Raw genomic sequence first — 25,141 nt, 5'->3', positions numbered from 1 at the left:
AAATAAGAGTCGCCAATTGGAAATGGAAAGATCAAATGAAAAAAAAAGATTCCTAAACTTTCATTGGATGAAACTATACGAAAAAAACCATTAAAGAAAAAAGAGGAAAACGACCAATGCTAATGTGTCCCATTCACTGTTGTAAGTGCAATGAGCCCAACTGAGTGTCTCCCATTGTGAACCCTGTGTGTGTGTGTGTCCGTGTTTCCCTTCTGTACAATGGCTGTAGTGGACCTGGTGCGTCATAACATGTAATGTGATGAATGACAAATTATGAACTTACAATACATTTCAATCAGGAATAAGAAATAAAATACAAATATATATATATAAAAGGGAAACGGGTGTGTTCGTCTCCTTTTGGTTTTCTTAAAAGAAATGACTTGAAGCTGTTGATCTACTCTGATTGAATGATGCAGACTCTACTGTGGGAAATGTGCGCTGCTGTGATTAGAAACAAGTTCTTGAAAGGCGGTATCTTTTGTTTTAGCAACTCAAACGTCTTCCTTGACTACCTGCTGATTTCTGAACTTCCACTTGCATTTTCAGGAATCCTTTTTATTTGAATTAGATGAACAAATCTTCAGGATGTTTCCCTCAAGTGAAATATGTTCTGTGATATAATGTCTTCCATCATTGGAAAGTGATAGTCTAGATATCTGGCCTTACTGAAATATACCTCACAATACATGGCTTGAATGATACTTTCCACCAAAAATATGCCAATCCTTTACATTGTTTGGTATAATTATGGTTATTAAAATAATATAGAAATATGCACCTACTTTTATTCAGAATGTACAAATACTTTCTGACTAGTATCTTCAAATACTTACTATAAATACACCATTATCCCATATTGAAAACTGAAAAAACACAAAAACACAGTAGTATATCAAAACTGAAATTAGGATTTTATTAAGACATTTTCCCCCATAAATTATTAATTCATCTATGTACCATCTAATGTTACCCCTTAACTTCCCCCCACCTTAAAACAAAGTTATTTAGTTTCGCTTTCACCAAAAACTGTTTAAATACTATCAAAAATAATCAATTGCACGGAATGCCATTTTGTGTTTACCTCTGTGCAGTACACGTATAACATCAAGTCATGAAAATCCAAAATTAAACTCAACTTAAAAATACAGTTTAGAGAAAAATGGCGACAGAAGAAACATAAAACCGTGTAGTGGGTGTTAAACGGGATTATAGCATTATTAAAAATATTGTAAGAATTTTGGGAATTTTGAGTTTTTACCAGGGCTAGAAAGACCATACAGTCACAATAGGCCTTCAGGAAACCTTAGAATGCAGCATGTGCAACAATGGACTACGTCCCATGAGGACTGAAGAAGTAATACTAATAATATTTATTTGTATCTTCTGTTCAGTTATCATTGAACAGCAAAGCGAGCAAATACTTCTCATGCCAATTCTGTTAAAAAAGGAATTAAGATTTAGAAAACGGACTAGTGGCTTGTAACACAAACAGCTGCTAGTCTCCGTTCTTATAGAAGGGGCGATGGAGTAGTGTGGAGAGGTCCTTACATTCTGTGTGTTAGCAGTAAATCAGAACATTTGATCATGTCAAAGACCGGAGAAAAAAAAACAATATATACCGGAAATAAAGTCCTAAAATGGGTAATATGAATATTATTCAACATAAACCCAAGGCAAGTCACAGAAATATGCTACATTTAACGCGCATCCAAAAAGGCAAGGCCACTCGTGTCACCGCCTGTGGTAAAAACAAAAAGCTGCAAGAGGTGGATTTGATTTAAATCCACTTTGCTTTCTATGCAGCAGGATTGTGGATGTAGTGTCTCTTAATGCTCCAACACACACACACAACTGCACCTCCACCCAACAGGTGAGCAGCAGGGTGGTGCTGGCGTGGACTGGGTTACTGTGAGGGTGGTGTGATGAGGTCAAAGGTCACCCGGCGCTACAAAAGGCAGACAGAAGCCGTCTTCATGACGGCTGTGATGAATGCTTCACCTTGGAGAAACTTCATATACGATTTAGCTTTGTAGAAAAATAGGAATGTGTCATATGTATATCACATAGGTATATTATGAATATAATTTACTATTAACCGTAATCTGGTGGTCGATGTTCAGAATAGTAGTTGTACGAAATAGAGTATGAAATCAACTTATGCTACCTGAAAATGATGGAGCAGTAGCTGCATTATAGCGGTAATAAGGATGCCTTTAAGTTTATAACGGGAGTGTACATTCTGAAGTGGAGCTGAACGGAGTAAAGCCACTCTTCCTATCCATGCATACTTTACAAGCAATACGCCCGCCGTAGCGTTCGGACCCACACCTTCATCCGCCGTCACGGAATAATATCCTTTTTTATTATCAGTCACTTAGCAATCCCGTTATCCCGTTTTTGCCGTAGAGACGCGTGGGGCCATCTCTCATCCTGTTTCGTGGAATACTGTTTGTGATGAGTGCGATTCAGGACCAGTAAACCTCAGACCTGTACAGACCTGTGTGTGTAGCCTCCAGCTCACCAAGCATTTGGTTATGCTCGTTACGCCTTTCCACTAAAGCAGTCGGGCATAGGGCTCATCTCTGCAGTCTTATTAGTTCATAGGTTCGTTTATTAATTAGTACCATTTGGTTGTTTTTTTATCCCTCTCATTCAGACTTTTTTTTTTTTTACCTGGGGATTGATTTAATGTGACGTCCGTCCTGACCCTCCCTCACCACTAGAGGGAGCGGCTCATTCTCAAACTCTGTGCTACACGACTAGAGAGAGAGAGAGAGAGAGAGAGAGAGAGAGAGGGAGAGGGAGAGGGAGAGGGAGAGGAGAGAGAGAGAGAGAGAGAGAGAGAGAGAGAGAGAGAGCAGGGGTCGTGATGACCCAACGCAGCACAGACAAAGTCTGAGACGTCTGTGCTGGCTTGCTGGCAGCGAGTGAGGGAGGGAGAGGGGTGGGTGAGTGTGATGGTGTTGCTGCCGCGGGGGGGGTGGGGGGGGGGGGGGGCCCGTTCAGACAGAGGGAGACGGCGGTCGACGGTCTCCACTCTGTCTTCATGCAGGGCTCATCACTCAGCAGCTGACACCACAACCATGATGATGATGATGATGATGATGACGATAAAGGAGACAGACTGTAGGTTGCCGTGGCGACGTGAGGAAGCAACAGGGAGGCGGTCGGGGACATAAAGCCGCCGTTGGTCCTGAGAGGGCGTCAGTTGGAGGGGAGGAGGAGGAGGAGGAGGAGGAGGAGGAGGAGGAGGAGGAGGTCGAGGGCAGAGGAGCGTCAGTAGATGTTGGGCAGAGTCGTGTATTTCCTGTTGAAGTACCCGCCGGTGTACAGCCAATCCGGGGAGCCGGTGAAGGGGTTGTTGCCCTGCTGGAACCACCTGGAAGCATTCCACACACACAGGTGAGCAGGACTCAGAGAAGGAGGACACGCCCATCACCAGATACGGACTGTGGGGAACACCACCATCCCAAATGACACGGCTCCTCTCCTCAGCACCAACACTGGAATTAGGGCTGCTCGAATTTTTGGAAAAAATTAGAGTCACGATTCTTCAAACGATTCTTTTTGAGTTTGAAAATAAAATGCATTTGACTTGCACTTGAACTTCATAATTTTTTTTTTTTTTTCAAAAGAATCGTTCCAACTAGATTTTTATTAATTTGGAGATCGTTTGACCCAAGAATCGAAATCGTGATCAAAATTCGATTAATTGCACAGCCCTAACTGGAATGATTGAATGTCCTATGAGAGTCGATGCCAGGTGGTTGAACCTGGGCCATTCCAAAATAAGTAAGAAGCAGAAATCCCTGAACAATCTCTGGGAAGACCAATGAAGGAGGAGAGAGGTTGGAAGGGAATGACGGCGGTCCAAGCTGTGAGGACCCGTTCAGGGCTGGACCTCACCCTACATAGGACGGATGTGCCCCCAGTGTGTCACTTTACATTTCACAATCATGTTTTGAAGAAGTCTGACGATAAGCCTACGATGTTGATGCTGGTGCTAGCCTCCAGTTATGTGTCTGCACTGTGGAAGATGCAACGCCCACTGTTGATGTTTGAATATGAAATCAAATGGGATGAGGTAACGGACTGGTACGGCTCCAACTACACCAACCCGCCCATCCTGCCCTCTGAATCGGAGGGTTTTTTTGACTACAGAAGCGCCAGCCTAACCTAACCTAACCTAACCTAACCTAACCTAACCTAACCTAACCTAACCTAATCTAACCTAACCTAACCTAACCTAACCTAATCTAACCTAACCGTGCGTTCACACAAAAAGACACATTTGTTGCCTGGTCGCGGCGTCGCCTGAGTTTTGTTGTCATAATCCGTCACTGTAGTTATTTGAGCTTTTTAGTTATTTGAAGTTTTATCCCGCAAATATAGTCAGTGTGCATGAGGAGGTTGAGTTGTTGTGGAAGGACCAGAGACGTCAGAGAACCTGACAGTCTATTCCTAATAACATCTGGCGGTGCACAGCTTTTGGCTGTGATGTTATATAATATATTATATAGACATTTAATATTATATGATATAATATAACAGTCTCTACGTTGACTTTGTAGGAGCCGTGTCTCCCGGTGGCGTTTGGTGTGAACACACAGTAAGGCTCCTCCTCATCCCCGCCCCGACGGCCGGCCAGCAGACAGAAGGTCGTACCTCGTGGACCAGTCCTCTTGGCTCCTGGCTCTCTCCTTCCTGGCCTCTCTCTGCTTCTGCTCCAGCCTCTCCTTCTGTCGACTGGCCTCGTCTGGGGAACACACACGGCGCAGTTTAAACACACAGCGCAGTTTAGACAGGGCCGCCACATGGATCAACAGTGACGTGTTTATGGGAAGGGTTTCTTCAACAGATCAGGTCATCTTTCAGAAGATGCCAAGAAAACGGTCAGGCTTTACTAAAACACGCTACAATTTTATTTGTCAAAATTCACTCCACAGTTGTGAAGTTGTGTTCAAGAGCATTTTGCCTGAATGTGTCTGCCACGAATGTGAACAATATAAAAATATAGCACTCACCCATGTAAAGAGCACCGCACTAAAGTTACCCATTTAAAAACAGTGTTACCCATGTTAAAACAGGACTTAAGCTACCCATGTTAAAACAGGACTTAAGCTACCCATGTTAAAACAGAACTTAAGCTACCCATGTTAAAACAGAACTTAAGCTTCCCATGTTAAAACAGGACTTAAGCTACCCATGTTAAAACAGGACTTAAGCTACCCATGTTAAAACAGGACTTAAGCTACCCATGTTAAAACAGAACTTAAGCTTACCATGTTAAAACAGGACTTAAGCTACCCATGTTAAAACAGGACTTAAGCTACCCATGTTAAAACAGGACTTAAGTTACCCATGTTAAACAGGACTTACGTTACCCATGTTAAAACAGGACTTAAGTTACCCATGTTAAACAGGACTTAAGTGACCCATGTTAAACAGGACTTAAGTTACCCATGTTAAACAGGACTTAAGTTACCCATGTTAAACAGGACTTAAGTGACCCATGTTAAACAGGACTTAAGTGACCCATGGTAAACAGGACTTAAGTTACCCATGTTAAACAGGACTTAAGTGACCCATGTTAAACAGGACTTAAGTGACCCATGTTAAACAGGACTTAAGTGACCCATGTTAAACAGGACTTAAGTTACCCATGTTAAACAGCACTTAAGTTACCCATGTTAAACAGGACTTAAGTGAGCCATGTTAAACAGGACTTAAGTGACCCATGTTAAACAGGACTTAAGTGACCCATGTTAAAAGAGGACTTAAGTGACCCATGGTAAACAGGACTTAAGTGACCCATGTTAAAAGAGGACTTAAGTGACCCATGGTGAACAGGACTTAAGTGACCCATGGTAAACAGGACTTAAGTGACCCATGGTGAACAGGACTTAAGTTACCCATGTTAAAAGAGGACTTAAGTGACCCATGGTGAACAGGACTTAAGTGACCCATGTTAAACAGGACTTAAGTGACTTAAGTGACCCATGGTGAACAGGACTTAAGTGACCCATGGTGAACAGGACTTAAGTTACCCATGGTGAACAGGACTTAAGTGACCCATGTTAAACAGGACTTAAGTGACCCATGGTGAACAGGACTTAAGTGACCCATGGTGAACAGGACTTAAGTGACCCATGGTGAACAGGACTTAAGTGACCCATGGTGAACAGGACTTAAGTGACCCATGGTGAACAGGACTTAAGTGACCCATGGTGAACAGGACGTACCCATCTGGCCGTTCTCCATGGCCCTGATGTCGGGCCGTAGCCGGGCGTCCGTGGGGGGCAGCGCGGCCTCCATGCCCGGCTCCATCTCGTTCAGAGACATGGCGAAGCTGGTGAAGTTATACATCTGGGGAGGGAAGGACTCAGGGTCAGGGAGGAGGGAGAGAGTGAGTGAGTGAGTGAGTGAGTGAGTGTATCAGTGAGTGAGTGAGTGTATCAGTGAGTGAGTGAGTGTATCAGTGAGTGAGTGAGTGGTTCTTCACCGTGGGGGAGTGTGGAGTGAGTGAGTGAGTGTTCACCGTGGGGGAGTGTATCAGTGAGTGAGTGAGTGAGTGAGTGAGTGAGTGTTCACCGTGGGGGAGTGCGCGGGCCTGGAGGCGATGAGTGAGTGAGTGTATGAGTGAGTGAGTGTATGAGTGAGTGAGTGTATCAGTGAGTGAGTGAGTGAGTGAGTGAGTGAGTGAGTGTTCACCGTGGGGGAGTGTATGAGTGAGTGAGTGTATGAGTGAGTGAGTGTTCACCGTGGGGGAGTGTATGAGTGAGTGAGTGTATGAGTGAGTGAGTGCATGAGTGAGTGAGTGTTCACCGTGGGGGAGTGCGCGGGCCTGGAGGCGATGAGTGAGTGAGTGTATGAGTGAGTGAGTGTTCACCGTGGGGGAGTGAGTGAGTGAGGGGGGTACCGTGGGGGAGTGAGTGAGTGAGGGGGGTACCGTGGGGGAGTGAGTGTATGAGTGAGTGAGTGTTCACCGTGGGGGAGTGAGTGAGTGAGGGGGGTACCGTGGGGGAGTGAGTGTATGAGTGAGTGAGTGTTCACCGTGGGGGAGTGTATGAGTGAGTGAGTGAGTGTATGAGTGAGTGAGTGCTCACCGTGGGGGAGTGTGCGGGCCTGGACGCGATGAGTGAGTGAGTGTATGAGTGAGTGAGTGAGTGTATGAGTGAGTGAGTGAGTGAGTGAGGGGGGTACCGTGGGGGAGTGCGCGGGCCTGGAGGCGATGCGCCACAGCAGGGTGCTCCCCGGGATGACGGACACGGTGTCCTGGGCCTCGGGCATGTCGTCAGAGACGTCGTTCTCCTTCCTCTCCTCCTCCTGCACACACACACACACACACACACACACACACACACACACACACACACACACACACACACACACACACACACACACACACACACACACACACACACACACACACACACACACACACTTTAGTTGCGAGCAGGCGGTGCTGATGGAGGTGAGGGCCAGTAGGGGGCGCTCAGCCCTCTGTCTACATGTTTTCTTTGTACATGCAGCAGCTGGAATTTAAACATCTATTAGCTCCATTTAGTGTGAAGGCCTCAGAGAAAATGTGAACGCGACAAAACAGTTCTGGGTTCATTCATATCCACGTGTGTGTCTGCACGTGTGTGACCTGTCTGTGTGCGTCTGTGACCTGTTTGTGTGTGCGTCTGCGTGTGTCTGTGACCTGTCTGTGTGTGTCTGTGACCTGTCTGTGTGTGTGACCTGTCTGTGTGTGTCTGTGACCTGTCTGTGTGTGTCTGTGTGTGTCTGTGACCTGTCTGTGCTTCCTGCTCTCTCCTTTCTTCTCCGTCTTCCTGTGGTTCTCAAAGGTCTGAGGATCCACGCTCCACATGCACTCCGTCCACTTCCCGTAGATCACGCAGTGCTTCCGTTTACTGGAGAGAGACAGACGGGACAACTTAGTTTAGAATGTGCACAGGGGAAGATTTGAGTTGCAGAGTTTTTTGAAAATAAACGAACCCCCAAAAACGTCCCCCCCCCCTCCCTCCCTCTCTGCTCACTCCCTCCCTCTCTGCTCACTCCCTCCCTCCCTCTCTGCTCACTCCCTCCCTCCCGCTCTGCTCACCCCCTCCCTCTCTCTCTGCTCCCCCCCTCCCTCTCTGCTCCCCCCCTCCCTCTCTGCTCACTCCCTCCCTCACTCTCTCCACCGTAGAGAGGTGTCTTTTCTCTTAGTCGTTTAGAAGAGAACATTTCAAGACATTGTAGTCGAAGGCAGATGACGTCATAAGGCAGCGACCACATCATAAACATTGTTTTGAGAGCCTGCGGGTGAACGGACGGTCCAGGTGGACTCTGACCTCCTCCTCTCACCTCTTGTCCTGGATGTAGCCCTCCACCCGATGGAGCTCCTTCCCAAACATCCCACAGGGCTTGAAGTTCAGCACACACTTGTCCCCCGTGCTGAAGGGAGGGAGAGAGGGAGAGGGAGAGGGGGAGGGGGAGAGGGAGAGGGAGAGGGGGAGACACAGAGGGAGGGAGAGATACAGAGGGAGGGAGAGACGCAGAGGGAGAGGGGGAGACGCAGAGGGAGGGAGAGAGAGGGAGAGGGAGAGAGGGAGGGAGAGAGAGAGGGAGAGGGGGAGAGGGAGAGGGAGAGAGGGGGAGACACAGAGGGAGGGAGAGAGAGGGAGAGGGAGAGAGGGAGGGAGAGACACAGAGGGAGAGGGGGAGAGGGAGAGGGAGAGACACAGAGGGAGGGAGAGAGGGAGGGAGAGAGAGAGGGAGAGGGAGAGAGGGAGGGAGAGAGAGAGGGAGAGGGAGAGAGGGAGGGAGAGAGAGAGGGAGAGGGAGAGAGGGAGGGAGAGGGAGAGAGGGAGGGAGAGACACAGAGGGAGATGGATGTAAGGTACCTGGCCATGAATTGGAGATGGGAACAGAGTAAATGAATGCCAAATGGGGGGCGGTCAGAGTGAGCTCCTGTAGTTTGGGCTGCCTAATGACAGTGGGCGTATAACTACCGGCGGTAACCTGTGACGGTCAGTGGTTAAACGCGTGGTCTTTATCCAGTCGGCCGGCCCTGTGGCCCTGGGGCCCCGTGGCCCCGGGGCCCTGTGAGCAGGTGGCTCGGTGTACCTGTGGTTGAGGATCTCCACGGTGCCGTACTGCTCGATCCACAGCGAGCCCAGGATGATGTTGTGGACGCAGCAGAAGGGGTTGCTCCACGTGTACGCCTCGTTGAACCTGGAGGGGCGGACGAGGAGAGCCATGGCCTTCAACCACAGACACAGTAACAGACAGACAGTAACAGACAATAACAGACACACACACAGACAGACAGACACAGACAGTAACAGACACACAGACAGCAAGAGACGGTAACAGACATGGACATGGTAACAGAATCAGAGACACACAGTAACAGACACAGACACACACAGTAACAGACACACAGAGACACACAGACACAGAGACACACAGTAACAGACACAGACACACACAGTAACAGACACATAGACACACAGTAACAGACACACAGAGCCACACAGTAACAGACACAGAGACACACAGTGACAGTCTACAGCGGTACTGACTTTAGCAGTTCCATTGTTATCGTCCCCTTTGGCTCCGCCTCCACACTCTTGCCCCAGAACTTGAGCTTGGGGTAGATGGAGCCGTGGAAGACAAAGTCCCCGGCCAGGCTCTCTGCGTGGAAGGCACTGACCGGAGGGTGGTGGGACACCTGCTCCGACACCAGGCGGTAGCCCTGGTCCTCCCTGGGCACAGAGCAGAGCACTGGGAGCTATTGGGTGGTTCAGCACCGCGCCATCCATCACATTCCATTTGGTTCATTTCAAAAAGGTAAAATTATACTTTAAACTGAAACATAAATAATGTCCAAAGAGGATTAGGCTGCAATCGAACCTGTGCGTAAGCACGTAGCACGCAAACTCAACAGAGAGCTGGTTTACAACCCAGAGCCGTGGTTCTGTCAATCAACCGTACAAACCACACTGACTCAGTGACTGAGTGAGTGAGTGAGTGAGTGAGTGAGTGAGTGAGTGAGTGAGTGAGTGAGTGAGTGAGTGAGTGAGCACCTGGTCAGTTCGTAGGTCTCTCCCAGGAGGGGGTTGAAGGGTTTCCCGGTTCTGTCCCACTGAGAGGCGACTGCTGACACAGCAAACGCTGCCACCGCCTGCAGAGAGACGCAAGCAGTTTCACAAACGCAACGTGACACGAAAGACAGTGTGTGTGTGTGCATGCGTGCGTGTGCATGCATGCGTGTGCATACCTGCATGCGCTGTATGGAGTCGGGCAGGGTGCAGGCCTTGTTGAGCAGGTACGTGTGCTCCATGTACTCTGAGATCCTCTGCAGGAAGCTGAGCGGCTCGTTGAAGGCGATGGGCATGGTGATCTTGGACAGTTCCTACGGCAACAACAAAGCATCAATCATCCTCTGCACCCGTTGACTCGACCGCGTCTGAAGACCCCCGACTACGACAAGAGGATTCAGCCGCCCTGCCGACATGGGAGGTGCTGCAGGTAGGAGCTGTGATATAAGTGCAGCGTCGTTGGTGAGAAACGGCGCAGCAAACAGTCAGCTCTCAGTGAGACGCACTGTGGGGATGTCTGGTGAGAGTTGACTGCGCTGGCCTCTGTATTAGCTAGGGGTGTAAGGATACACAGAGTCACGGTTCGGTACGTTCCTCGGTTTTTGAGTCACGGTTCAGTACGTTGTTTTTTTTACAGCTTTTTTATTATTATTATTATTTTATTTTTTTTGATTTGATTTATTCTATTGTTGTATCAAACAAATGCCTTACACAAATGAAAAGACATCAAATACAATTGAGGATAAAAACACAATCAAGTCCAGGACTTATTTCCATTGTGGTCCTCAACACAAAACATCAGGACAAGACACTCACAGAGTGTGATAATCATTAAAATTTAAGCCGTTTATCAATACCAAGTACGCGGACTACGTTCTCGCGGACTTGGAAGTACGTACTTGGCAAGTCCGGACTTTCAAGTACAGACTTCAGAGAACGCGAGTACGCGCCTGCAATTGGAACAGCAGCGGACTCGATGATGCATTCTGGGATATTTAACGGTCCCAAGTCCACACGAGTCACCTCCGATGCGTCCTCGGTGGAACGGCCTCATCGAGAACGCATCGAGAACACTTCCGGGTTTTACGACAGTACTCGCGTACTCGCGTACTTGGAATTGGAACAGTGCTTGGGGCTACCACTGATGACGTTTATCGAGAACGCAAGTACACACGAGTACACACGAGAACGCAAATTGAGAAACGGCTTCAGTTTCCCGGTACGTACCGAAATGAAACAAGCATCGAACCGTTAAGACACATACCAAAATATGTCGGTACGAATTTGCGTATCGTCACAGCCCTAGTATTAGCAGTTTATCGTTATAAAGGGTCCCGGGTCATTTCTGACCAATCGGGGCATCTCTTCCCTGATTGGTTCATGGAATCCATCTTGCCTGTCAATCACAGGTGTGCCAAATGCAACACTTGCAGATAAATGCAAAGAAAGAGGGAGGGGACATTCTTCTGGTTGTTTACTTTGAGAATCTGGTTCTGTGCTCCTCCTTTCCACTCTCTCTCTCTCTACCTCTCAAAGCAAACCTACAGCCACTTACCTAAACTATAAGTCATCGTAAAATAAATGTACAAGCTGCGACACATTATGCACAGGTGTTGTTCCACTAACCAACTGCTGTTGAATAAGCAGCTATGAGCGACGGCTTGTTAAAACAAGACAGTGGGACTCACCAATCCAATACACTTCTTCAGAATGCCCCAGATACTGACGGAGTTCCTGGGGAACATGGGAGCCGGCAACGTGGTCCTGACAATGAAACAAGGAACAGTTCTATTAGTTTATATTAGTATTATTATATAGTCTACACAGACCACATCCTAACTAATATATTTAATAAGTACAGGCATAGCACTTTGATATACAGAAGAAAAGTGGTGGCAGTCAACACATTGAGAACCTTCGGTAAAGTTTACAATATCTATATAATGTATAAAGTTTACAATATCTGCTCGCTACAGAAACGGAGATCCTTGGGACGGAAGAACACTAGTACGACGGTACTAGTTTGTGTTCACGTGCATTTTCAGAAAACAAAATACCAAACCTTTTAGTGAAACAACATGTGACATGTTTCACAGCTTGATTAAAATCAGACATTTAGGCCATTATCACCCAAAACATCAGACACCGACACCACGGTACCGCGCACAGAGAGCACTGCAGACCGGGGAATGGACGCAATGGAACGTGATCACCATGCCAAGACTATAAACCCTATATTCATATACATATATGAATCATATTCATATACATATATGAATATGAATATAGGTACAGGATGACACAGTTTACATGTCTTCTTTCAATCCATTGTAGCCAATATATACAAATATAAAATGTAAAATATAAATAAAACACATATTTTGCATTCTATTTGGTAACCATTTAATCTCTTATGCAACACTTTTATGGAGATCTGGGCTCTACGGGCTGTGCCTGGATATCCCTGTGTAAGCACTTTGCATCAGTACTATCAGAACAGCATGTCCCTATAGTGAAATCACGAAGATCTGGTTTTGCATGGCGTGACACAATCCAAGAGAAGCTGGCGAAAGGGCACAGAAAAGGTTAAGATAGCTAGATAGATCTATAGATCTTTATTTACACTTGACAGTGTAAACAAACCCACTTCAGCGTTGCCTCTCATGCATTACAGTGAGTAAATGTAACTGCCTTATGAAAGATAGGAAGCACTGGCGGCTGATAGGACGGGCATGTGGGGCATGTGGGCGGTCCGGTGTGTCATTGATAAAGTTTAACTGATCAGGGCGGGCCACTGATCAGTATCGGCTGATATAGACGCTCAACAGGTTATCTTACAACCAACCTCAAACTCAACACAAAAATGACCATTTGAACACGCACAGTGGATTGGATCAGTTACAATTTAAACATTTCATTTAATTCCCTGACAGTTGCCTTGAAGAAGATGTGATTTCTTGTTATACAGGACTATAGCCTCCAATAATTAACAATTATTTGCCAAAGTCAATAGTGGGGAATAGCCCAGAGACCGAAGGTTGAGGGGGCTAAATTGTTAATTAATTGTTAATAATTAATAATCTTAATAATTGTTTAAGTATATAATACATGTGAACACTCCAAAAATAAACAAGATAACACTTTTTGCCGGGATTTATTTGTTTTTATTAGCGGTTTATTTGTTTTTATTAGCGTGACGAGACGACTGTTTTGAATGACATTTTGCTATGAAAACAATATCCTGAGTTTGAGATCTCAATCTCGGGATATTGCCCAATATCCCAAGATAGCGAACCAATCAAATTGCGCCAATTTTCGGAGGTTCACGTGTAGCATATACTAACCAGTTTCATCCCTCAAAGCTTAGCAATTTAGTGCCAACACTTTTCCAAAATACAGCTGTTCTGCTTTGTGTGAAACTGCAGCTGGAATGGATGAGGTCATCGACCTGCTGTCCATCCGTCTAAATTTGAATAACTTTGAATCACGACCTTCAAAAAAACCAAAAGGGGCATGATGTGTATACACCACAAGGCCCTGCTCAGTAGCTACCTAGTGCACGATGGTCAGCACGATGAATAGTTTAGGGTTCCATTCCTTGTGTAGCCTTAATCGATAGAGCAAGGCATTAACAATGCCAGAGGTAGGAGTGGTCAAATCCACACTACCCCACCCGACAAACCTCACCCTACCTCAATCAATGTCTAGTGTTTAACTAGAAAGGATTAGTCACATGACAGGAGCCTCAAACACCCAGGCAGTGTCAAGTCAACAAAACTTGAATGACATTGTTAAAGTAGAACAACATTAGAGTCCTTAAACTCATGTTAATGTAAGAGGTTGGATTACCATTCAACTCATGTTAATGTCTGACGTAGGATCATCCCTCGGGCTTATGCCAACGTTTGACAGGTAGCACAATAAGTAAATAACAAGGCCTCCTATCTCCCAGCGCCTTTCGTTCACGTGCCCCAACAGAGCCTCACCAACAGAGCCCCACCAACAGAGCCCCACCAACAGAGCCCCACCAACAGAGCCCCACCAACAGAGCCTCACCAACAGAGCCTCACCAACAGAGCCCCACCAACAGAGCCTCACCAACAGAGCCTCACCAACAGAGCCTCACCAACAGAGCCCCACCAACAGAGCCTCACCAACAGAGCCCCACCAACAGAGCCAACAGAGCCTCACCAACAGAGCCAACAGAGCCTCACCAACAGAGCCAACAGAGCCCCACCAACAGAGCCCCACCAACAGAGCCCCACCAACAGAGCCCCACCAACAGAGCCTCACCAACAGAGCCTTACCAACAGAGCCAACAGAGCCCCACCAACAGAGCCCCACCAACAGAGCCAACAGAGCCAACAGAGCCCCACCAACAGAGCCAACAGAGCCCCACACCGAGGTGGACGGCCGGGGGGAGGGGGTGGAGGAAGGGGGTGGAGGAAGGGGGTGGCGGAGGGGTCCGTACCGGTGCTCCTTAGTGCCGTTCTCCCTCCTGATGGAGCCGTTCTTGGTCTGGCTGCCGTAGTCCATCGCCGTGGCCTCCTTGAAGCTGGCCCCCTCCGAGGACTCGTCTGAGTCCAGGCCTGGCAGCCCGGGGTGGGGGGGGGAGAGGGGGAGAGGGGGGGGGAGAGGGGGAGAGGGGGAGAGGGAGGGGGGCGCAGGAGAAGAGGTTGTGAGTTCCACCCTCGAGGCCATGTCATTCATTTGTCTTCAGGAGCTCAAGGGGCTGAGGCCACGTGAGAGGAGCCTGCTCACGCCCTCCTCATGCTTTACGTTTCTATTGGAGGCCGACTGTTATACCATGGATAGAATATCGAGCATTTCACACATCGACTGTCTGCACTTGGATGCAGCGCACGCACACACACACACACACTCATTTCTGAATACAAACACATGAAATAACTTCAGTCAGTAGTATGTAAAAATAATGCAATGCAAAAATGACAAACACTACAGATACAGATACGCAAAGAAGCAGCACACACACACACACACACACACACACACACACACACACACACACACACACACACACACACACACACACACACACACACACACACACACACACACACACACACACACACACACACACGTTTTGGCCTGTTCAAAGATGTTGAAGTTATGTAAGCGATGGGAAGTTGAGGTCAGCCAAAGGCTGGAACCATGTCACGGTGAATGAACAGTGATTGTTTTTTTGAAACGCTGAAACGCTGACACTTCTGTAAAAGCTCGAAGCCACTAGAACTACACACCACAATGGTTGATCTCGTTCAAGGAGGACAACAGGAAGACATACATACATACCAGCCCATCTAAACAAGTATCGCTGGGCTGGGATTCAACACTCAACTCTACTTATTGCAAGTTCTATACAATGCAACGGGAACCCTGTTTTGATTGAACCAATCTCATGCAGCCCTGAATTTACCCTAGGGATAAATAAAGTTTATATCTATCTATCTATCTATCTCTGGTCAGCCACAGAATCAAACCCCCGAGCCACTCCGTTAGCCTTCCCGTAGGTAATAAGCACTTCCTAAGGCAGCTGGTTTGTTTTGTGCACAGAGGCCTTGATCTGAATCGACCCAAGCATTTGGTCGTATTCCCATATTCAATGAGGCACACTACAATAAATTAGTATTTTAATTATGTAACAATAAATAAATTACATGAATTTAATGTAATTCTACCTTCAACAGGCAGGAATACATCAGACAAATAGATAATTGTGTGTGTTGCGGTTATTGCCATTATCTTGAAGTACTTTATCAGTAATGGCGCAGAAGAGTGTACACACAGCCACGATTGTAACGCTGCTGCGGGCGTATCGTAGCATACTACACCACAGGCCACCCACTCCATTCAACCCTCACAGCCCAGGGACATACATTAGGCCCAGATTTACGTTTCAGTGTATTTGGACATCAAAGAAAGAGCAACCTTATGCACACAGCGCCCAATGTTGGTGTTAGTCGGGTGGGGAAACCATGACAACTCAAATAATCCTTTATCGCCGTGGTGTTAAATCTGGACGGAGCAGCAGTGAGGAACAATGTTTATATATAGCGAGCCGTGACCGTCAGGGCATAGCAACCGCAGCACGCTGCATCAGAGACAACACAGCAGGTGGGTACCGCCCTACCTGAACGGCTGCATTCCTGTCACATACCTTATCTAGGCTGAGGTGGAGCCAGCGACTCCAACGTCACGGTCAAAGGCACACAGGGAGAACCTGAATGTGCTGTTGTGGTGTTTTGGATTTGTTCAGATTGTGTTGTAGAAATAGGACCAGGGCTACAGGAAGCTCTTTAAATAGGTTCTCTGGAACGTAGGAGTTTATTCAAAGGATTTTTTTAGGAAGGAAGTTTTTACTAAAAGGGGATTTGCACATTGATTCCAGGAAACAATTCTATAAGAATTTAAATGGAAAAAGATTTTGATTATAACATTCTTCTAAATACTGAAACATGACCTAACTTTCTTTGGAAAAGAATGAAAATCAAATGTGCAGTTTTACCATTTAAAATTATATCTTATTATTTATAGAGCCGTTTCCATACTTATTTAGAATATTTGTTGGATGGAAAAGTTAGCCATATCTAGAGCCATATCCATTTCCACTTTACTTGAAAACCTAGAATATCATCTCCTAATAAATAACTAATCTGACCTCCCAATTAATAATAAAGGAGGGCATATTGTCTGCTACTATTTCAGATGAGCATAATAAAGGCATGACGTCCCTTTTACATAAGCCCACAAACAAGCAGACAGTGCTATGCACATTAACTCATATTAATGAATTCATCTATACAGACGGTGTATTCATTCGACATTTCATCTCTCACACACACACACACACACACACACACACACACACACACACACACACACACACACACACACACACACACACACACACACACACACACACACACACACACACACACATACACACACACTTGGGGAGTTGGGGCAAGACAATACACCTCTGAATTATTGACATTAATCATCATCCGACCATGCAGGTTAGGTTTCACTCGCTGGTTCTGTTGTGCCTCTATGATGGAAAGTCTTGTTCATCAGGTAGGTAACCCAGGACACCTGCTACTGCCGTTCTAAGGCGTTCCAGGAGTACCATGGTCCACTATAATACAGACTTAGATTTAGATTTAGGGCATTTAGCAGACGCTTTTATCCAAAGCGCTCAGAAAAAGCGACTTAAGACAAGGAGTACATTTGTCATAGTACACTCAGAAACAGAAATAATGTCAATGAATGGTTCTGAATCCTGACACAGAGTACACAGTACTGGAGGGACTAGATAGAGGGGATTTGACCCCTACACAGTACTGGAGGGACTAGATAGAGGGGATTTGACCCCTACACAGTACTGGAGGGACTAGATAGAGGGGATTTGACCCCTGGCCGTCCTACTATCGAACCACTGAAGCACCCACCTGTTACGGCGTCATAGAACTCATCATCATTGCTCATCTTCCACGATCAAATCCCAGGACTGTAGAGGACAGACCAGGAGCTTCTAGAACATGTTCTTCCTCTGGAGACGGGCAAACCCCTTGATGACCCCGGTGGTGGTGGTGGTGGTGGTGGGGGGGGGGGGTGGGGGCGGGGGAACGGTTAATTTCTCGGGAAGGTCACCACGGCAACAGTAGAACTTTCCGACCGCAGCATCAATAAAACGTCCCGTTGTTTTAGCGCGGTGCCGCCGGGGCCAACAACAGGGCTGGAGGAGAGCGGAGGTCTGGGGCCCGGCGGGTCCTCTTCTGTTTCATTAGAGGCTGGTCGTACCTAAAGCTCCTCGTGGCCGTCCCGCTGGCTGGCCCACCTGTAGGCAAACACAACACGGGAGTGGTGGATTCAGTACTGGGGTGTGAACATCGGCCACACTTGATCAGAGTCACTGCTTTGTGTTATTAAGTCTTTGGGGGAATTCCTTAAAGGATCTATTTAAAAGGCTAGCGCCGTAAATGGTGGGGTCATAGAAAATCGTCCTAAAAATAAAAATAAAAAAACCTTAATATTTTGTCTGAGTATTTTTATTTATTTATCTAAAAACGAAATAATCGCATGCACTCTGCGATCATGCCGTCATTTGCTCCACCGCCAGTGCCTGTTTGAGCACACAGTGGTCTGAATCGATTTGGAATGGAATCGTGACCCAAGAATCAAACCAAGAATCTGAAGATTCGAAGATTCACGCACCTAGTCACCACATTGTGATCCCAGAGAAACTGACTCACCCAGAGATCTGAGTCATCAATAAGTAACACGTGTGTGAGTACATGATATACAGGAAGCATATCCAAGCAGTCGACGCTCAGACATTGTCTGTCGTGGCAGTAGATGAATGGCGTCCCTGTCATTTGCAGATGATGGTTCATTTTGCCTCATCAAACTGACCTCCAATAAACTCAAGCGCGGTTGCAGCATAGTGTCGATTAGGTTGATGAGGTGTAGCCCTTCAGGAGAGGCGGGGAGAAGCACGTTTTCCTTTTAAGGAATGTCAATCTATGAACTGGAATATCCATTTCTGTTTGCCATTATTCAAATAACAGTGTGCATAATAGTAGTTGCTACAGGCATGGGCAGGGTTAACTCAAACACAGCCTAATTTGTAGTAGACTCAGGCATTCTAAAACCACGCACTTCCTAAAATATGACCTTAATGATTAACTTTCATTAAGGATGTGGCACAAAGTCACCAGGAAGTTATTTGACCAACAGGTAAATTCTACTTATGCATATATCTCTTTGCACCGATTCTAGACTGCCGCTTTAAAACATTAGGCTTTGAACCATTACGATGATGGTTCAAACATTCTGCTGCTACATTGTTGAGCTGTTAAACTATCGGACACAAGAATATAATCGTGTCTATCTAGTCGTCTGCATGGTAGAGTGAACGCCTGACTTATGAAGAAAGTAGAAGTATATTAAAAAAGGGTTTTTAATAAAGGTATTTCATACACAAATTGCATAAAATGTAGTCCTATACAGCTATATGTCTGACTGATGAGACCGTCACACAGTACAACTTATGAAGCAGAGAATGAAAACATAGCCTTCTTCAAATAGTAACGACACTCACTGTGACCTGCTCTGTGCATTTTTATAAACTCTTCAATACCTAAAGAAGCTTTGTCTGTTTGCGTGACGTAACGTTTATAATTGATTCCATTTTGCTGCATCGTTTTGATTGAACTTGATTCAATAAGCCAGTATGTAGCCTACGCATTATGGATGGTTAGCTGTGCTGTGTTAGCTATGCTAGCTGGCTAGCAGTTAACCAGATTAGCTGCACAAGAGGCCTTGGTGATCACAGTTCTAAATGAGGTCCCTCAGGCTCTCGTTGTCGTTACAGGATCCACGCTAAAAGTGCTACAACACAAAATGTGTGGCCCAAATATGGCAGAAATTTGTCTTCTGGATTTCTCATTATTTTTATGTGCATGAACTATTTTGTTACTTGATCTATTTTTAGATCAGCTACTGTTTGTGTGACAAAGGCAAAAATAAATTCCATCTTTTGACAGAATACCTTGAAAATAGCAATGATGGTGATGTTTGAGTTCAAATATTTGGTACCAACATTAGTAATAGATTGCCCATTAGAAGTAGAACAAAGAACGACCATTAGTTATGTAATTAACAAACAGGTAGATGCTAATCTAACAAGGTACAGTACACTTAAAATCCCAGACAATAACCTAAGTTTTATACTTCACATTTTACAGATAAATTGTCCACAGCTCTCCAATATGCTGTCTCGTATTATTGATCTCATTGCAGACATTGTAGTCAAAGGTGAATCAGAAAACATACCATCTTGGCAAACACCAAGGGCAAACACCAAAGGCTATTACATAACCATGACAACACGGTACGTCCCATACACACAGCGCCATAAATAAGTAGACACCCGATAGCCTCAGACTCTGCCACTGGCAGGCTCCAACTCAAAAAATAAATAGATCATTTATTATCATTGTCTGCGCTGTAATCCAATATGAATGATGATGATGATGTTGTGTGCCTGCGTGCACCAGTAGCGTACAGCTATGGCCGCAGGCTACACGGCCCGGGTCCCAGAGTCCCTGTGGCCACGGTGGGACGGCCCGGCCACAGGTTACTGCCTGCTGCTGTTCAGCAGACAAACACCCGGCGCAGACGTAACCCAACACTAAATCACTAAAACGGTTCGCCCTGAGACACCGCCGTCCCCGGTCGAACATGCACTCATATGCTCACTAATGAGGATAACCTCATGCCTAGCGACCCCGACGGTGCAGGCCCGAGGGACCGGAGAACAACAGCTACACGCCGGTGGGACACGGAGGCTTATTAACAACGGAAAGACCCGCGCTGTGGAGTGGGGGAGAGACTGCTGCAGTACACAACTACACACCGACACACGTTCTTCTGAATGGTCCTCACACAGGTGCACTTGGGCTAAACGACACTCCGCTACCTGTCAAACATTTGTACAATTGTTTTCTCACACGCCCACCGAAACAAAACAGTTATCGACTATTTAAAAATGTAATGAGTGTGCAATAGCATGCCACTTAAAGAACGTTTTGGACTATTAGTCACACACACACACACACACACACACTAAAGCAATATAAGAAATGCAATTATTTATGATTATTATAATTGCCATTATCCTACTGCAAGTAGGCCAACACAGAGCATATCACCAGCTGTTGTCATGTGAATGGAATGGTTACCTAGATAATAAGGGTGTGCGCACACACACACACACACACACACACACACACACACACACACACACACACACACACACACACACACACACACACACACACACACACACACACACACACACACACACACACAGTAGTAGTAGCATGAGTCAGCAACGTTCCTGCAATAATTGAAACAAGCTAGGATGGCCCATGTCACTCACACACACCCACCCACACACACACACACGAAACTATCACACACCCTCACGCACACGAAACTATCACACACCCTCACACACACGAAACTATCACACACCCACACCCACACACACACACACACACACACACACACACAAAACTATCACACACCCTCACGCACACGAAACTATCACACACCCTCCATCATCCGCGGCCTCCCAAATATGTGCCAACTGAAAAGAATAAATAAAAAGGTATTCAACGCCAACAACATGCCCTGTGCAGCCAGCAGCACCCTTTGGGAGGAGGCCAGTCCCGTGGTGGGCCACATCCACGCTTCTCTTTCAGCGGAGACTGCCGCCATGGCAACCCACTGAGAGGCGGCAATTAGGGCCCTATGTAAAGAAGCCACAGAACAAAGTGACAAACAGGTGCACAGTGTCCATGTGGACCGCCGGGCTCCACTTCAGAATACACTATCATCGTTACCCCCAGTGCGCTCACGTTACCAGCACTGGTGGGGCCCGGACACAATGACACACTACTGCTGCTGTGTGTGGATATTGTTTCATGCATATCAGGGTTTCCCTGCAGAAAGGCTTTTCGTGTTCACTGTAAACTGGTGAAACTGCACCGACTTCACGTCATTTGGACAGTGTGTGGTACTACCCAGATATCTGACCCCGAAAACAGGATACCGGCTGGTGTCAAGAGTGTTCACTTTTAGCACGCTATCCAGAAACGAGGCCTAACATCAACCTCGCCTTGTTGCGTTTCGTTTGGATCTGCTGTGGTTACCGCAGACGCACTGATGGGATAGAGAGACTAAATCGTTCAGATAATAATAATAATATTAGTGTTTCAGGAAAATGCTCAAACAGGATCATGGCCAAACGTTTCAGGCCTCACCAAAGAGGCCGTTGGATAGAGGAAGCCACTCTGTGTATTACCCAATATGTCCCTCCTGAAAAGCCTTAAGGCTGTTTAAATAATTAAAAGCAGGTCTTTAAGACAACAGGACACAAAACAGCAGGTTTTTTTCTTGTTAGCTTATTTCCCTACACATATTATACATCTAGAAACCCTTATATGTATATAGCGTCAGCAGTCAGGCTGTAGAATGATGAAGATTTTATTTGAAAGCTCAATCTTTCACCCCCACAGTAACGTATCTTCCAAATGTTTTTTGCTCCTTCAATCTTCAATCCGTCAAAATCTGCTACTGAAAAAAACCTCCACACTTCTTCTGTGGCGTCAGACTCAGCAGTGTACTTTTATTGAGTAGACTACTCAGATAATGTTAATGTAAATGTGGAAAAAAGGTCCTCAATGTATGTGTATTTGGGAAGAGATAAATACATTAGGTCCCCGCCCCTAGAACAATGTGTGATAAGGGGTGCAAGCACTTGACTGCAAAGGCACGTCTGGGGTAATGTCGCTCGACGGGTATCAGGAGGAGGCGTGGGGTTAGGGAGTTGATTCATTCATTTACGAGATTTCCTATTAAATTACGTTTTGGATCAAGCTTCAGCTTCTTCGAGTTATATTTGCTTCACGATTGGCTGTGTCGTGTTTACATGAGTCATAATAATGACTAATGCTTACCAACATGTCTCACCCCTAGGAAGTCTTTTATAAACATCACATCTTTTTTTCCGAATTGCATACCTAGTCGGTTAGTTGTACGAACATCCACAACTAGTCGCACGTATCGTGTGCCTTGATCGACCAATCTTTTGACAGAGGTGACGCTGCGATGCATCTCCACTTGAACTTTAACAAGAGAGTTCAAGTAAAAGAGCCAAGAAGTTTAAGTAATCACAAACACAGAGGAGTGACCCAATAGCACTTAAGTGTGCAGTGTTACGAAATAACTTAACTTTACAACACAAAACTCGCCAGTGGCACCGAGAACACACCGCTTAGTACACACAAAGCGCCTTCAGTACGGAGGGCAACAACGCGTCACGGTAAACACTACTCTGTTGCCAATGTGATGACATTCAAGTCTGGTTGAGCCAGATAGACAACATACAACGAGGACTAGTACCCCGAGCCTCGGGTCGGACCCCATCCCCACCAGCGACTAGGCTGTGGACACGAGAAGGTCCCAGAGCCCCGCAAAAAGTCCAGCCCAGCGGGGGCTCCGTCCCGTTCACCCCCGGGGTGAGAGAGTGTCAGGGCTGGTGGTGAGCGAAGCTGCTCCTCTTACAAACACTTCATTTTTGGGACATAAATAACCAAAGTCATATTCAAAGTTAACTAGTATAAACAGGTAAAATTGGCTTGAAAATTAGACGGCCTTACCTTTGAGGCGCCAATAAAAAGTGTTGCGACGGGCGAGAAGAGCGATAAGAGAAGAAGAGCTGCTGTCGATGTACAACCGTGCGGATAGACACAGCGGCGGAAGTCGCTGGAATGGAGGCCGTACCAAAAGTACAGTCAGCCAATCGTGCGCTGGTGAGCTCGGGTCGTCGACCAACCGGAACGCGCGTAGGCGGGCGATTGGAACGTTTGCCAGGTAAACGAAAATGATCGTAAATCGACTTAAAATCTGAGCAGCTCGGTGGGGATGATTGCAGTAGTCTGATATCCGAAACGTATTGATGATAATTAACAATACCACCGACTTCCTAACTCTTGAAAAAAAAAAACAGCCAACAAACTAACCACCACACCCCAATCGTTTTACATTCCAAGAGTCGACCGTCATTATCTCTCTACTAGTTATCTGATCAATTGGAATTCACGACCTTCTAATGAAAACGAAATAAATAAACGAGGGGATTTTGTTCATAGGAACATACACATTGCTTCATGTTAACATATTAAATGGAGAAGTAAAGGAATGAAAGTGAAAGGAAAGGTTTAGCCCTAATAAACGCGGTACACTGTCATGTAAGTTAGGGCAGACCGAGGCCAGACAATTCGCAAATGCAAATGATATGCATAATATGCAAGAGCAAATGAAACATGAGCTCGCAGATTCGTCTAGTTCACAGGCTAGCCTTTCGACAGCTTTCCCTATTAAATCATTGACTGATGCTCCTGCTTTTGTTAAATATGCAAATTATCACACATGTGAGTGAGTGTAACAATTACTAGAATAGAGGACTTCTCAACGGTTCAAACACACTGTGTGTGTGTGTGTGTGTGTGTGTGTGTGTGTGTGTGTGTGTGTGTGTGTGTGTGTGTGTGTGTGTGTGATAGAGAGAAGAGATAGGAAGAGAGAAAGAGAGAGATCGATCGATCGACGGACAGACAGGGCTCGGGAGTGAACATAAATCGAACAACGGAGGTGAAATGTAATAGTGGCTAATAATGAAAAAAATAAATGTTTGATTATCTGTGCTGAACCTGGAGGGCAAACAGTGTAAAATATTTACTACACCTTCATTTATCTTTTTAACACACACATATTATCTTTTAGCAAGTCGTGTCCTGCATGCCAACTTACTTCTCGACATTAAAAACTATTTTGCCTATGGCACCGTCAAAGAACATCTCGACTTGACTCCCTCCTTCGCTGCGTTTTCTTTTTTTCGCTTATGTTACAATATTGACCGCTAGGTGGGGATAGAATTCCATGAATACTTTGCCGAATGGAATCCGTAGGAACGAGGCCATATATATTTGCAACGTCCTGCAATAATAAGTGTGAAGGAAACCTGCACTTGCATCTCGGTCGCATCTCAAAAGGCCACAGAAACACACTAAGTAAAACTGATTTTTAAAAACTGCACAGCTCAACATGTGTTCTGATGACACAATGTTGACTACATGAATATCATGAACACAAAATAGACAGCAAAATAGTATATTAACACACACGGGAAGGCCCTCCAATTACCGGACTGAGGACGACTAGCCAGCGAGCTCAGCAGTACATTCCTCTGTTTGCCTACAGATCATTAGTGAAATGTGCTTTCTCCTTTCTCCTTGTTCACGGTCATTTTCTGCCTGAACTGTTGGCAGGGCTGCCTCCTCTTCAGTGCTTCGTGTCCTGCCGGGACAAGCCGCGGCCTGGAGGCTTGGCACAAAGGATCTGTAGTGTTAAACCATATGATAATAATAATTATAATCAATAATCTATAACACATGAAC

General features: G+C 46.0%; 1 protein-coding gene across 1 annotated transcript; it reads right to left on the bottom strand.

Moving 5' to 3' along the window:
* Nucleotides 1–2,838: 2,838 nt before the first annotated feature.
* Nucleotides 2,839–23,419, bottom strand: LOC311354764 (oxysterol-binding protein-related protein 2-like). The gene is made up of 14 exons (XM_084474612.1): nt 23,345–23,419; nt 17,567–17,955; nt 14,566–14,683; nt 11,783–11,858; nt 10,274–10,408; nt 10,080–10,177; nt 9,576–9,758; nt 9,118–9,225; nt 8,356–8,445; nt 7,799–7,919; nt 7,207–7,329; nt 6,246–6,369; nt 4,669–4,759; nt 2,839–3,382 (listed from the first exon to the last, which is right to left on the bottom strand). Exons 2-14 carry the CDS (start codon nt 17,601–17,603, stop codon nt 3,280–3,282), a joined length of 1,407 nt encoding a protein of 468 aa, XP_084330738.1. The 5' UTR covers nt 17,604–17,955; nt 23,345–23,419; the 3' UTR covers nt 2,839–3,279.
* Nucleotides 23,420–25,141: the final 1,722 nt, after the last annotated feature.

Source organism: Micromesistius poutassou (assembly GCF_964030765.1).
Source record: "Micromesistius poutassou genome assembly, chromosome: 10".
NCBI lineage: Eukaryota > Metazoa > Chordata > Actinopteri > Gadiformes > Gadidae > Micromesistius > Micromesistius poutassou.
The sequence above is the reverse complement of the archived record's forward strand: the minus strand, read 5'-3'. Positions and strand labels throughout refer to the sequence as shown.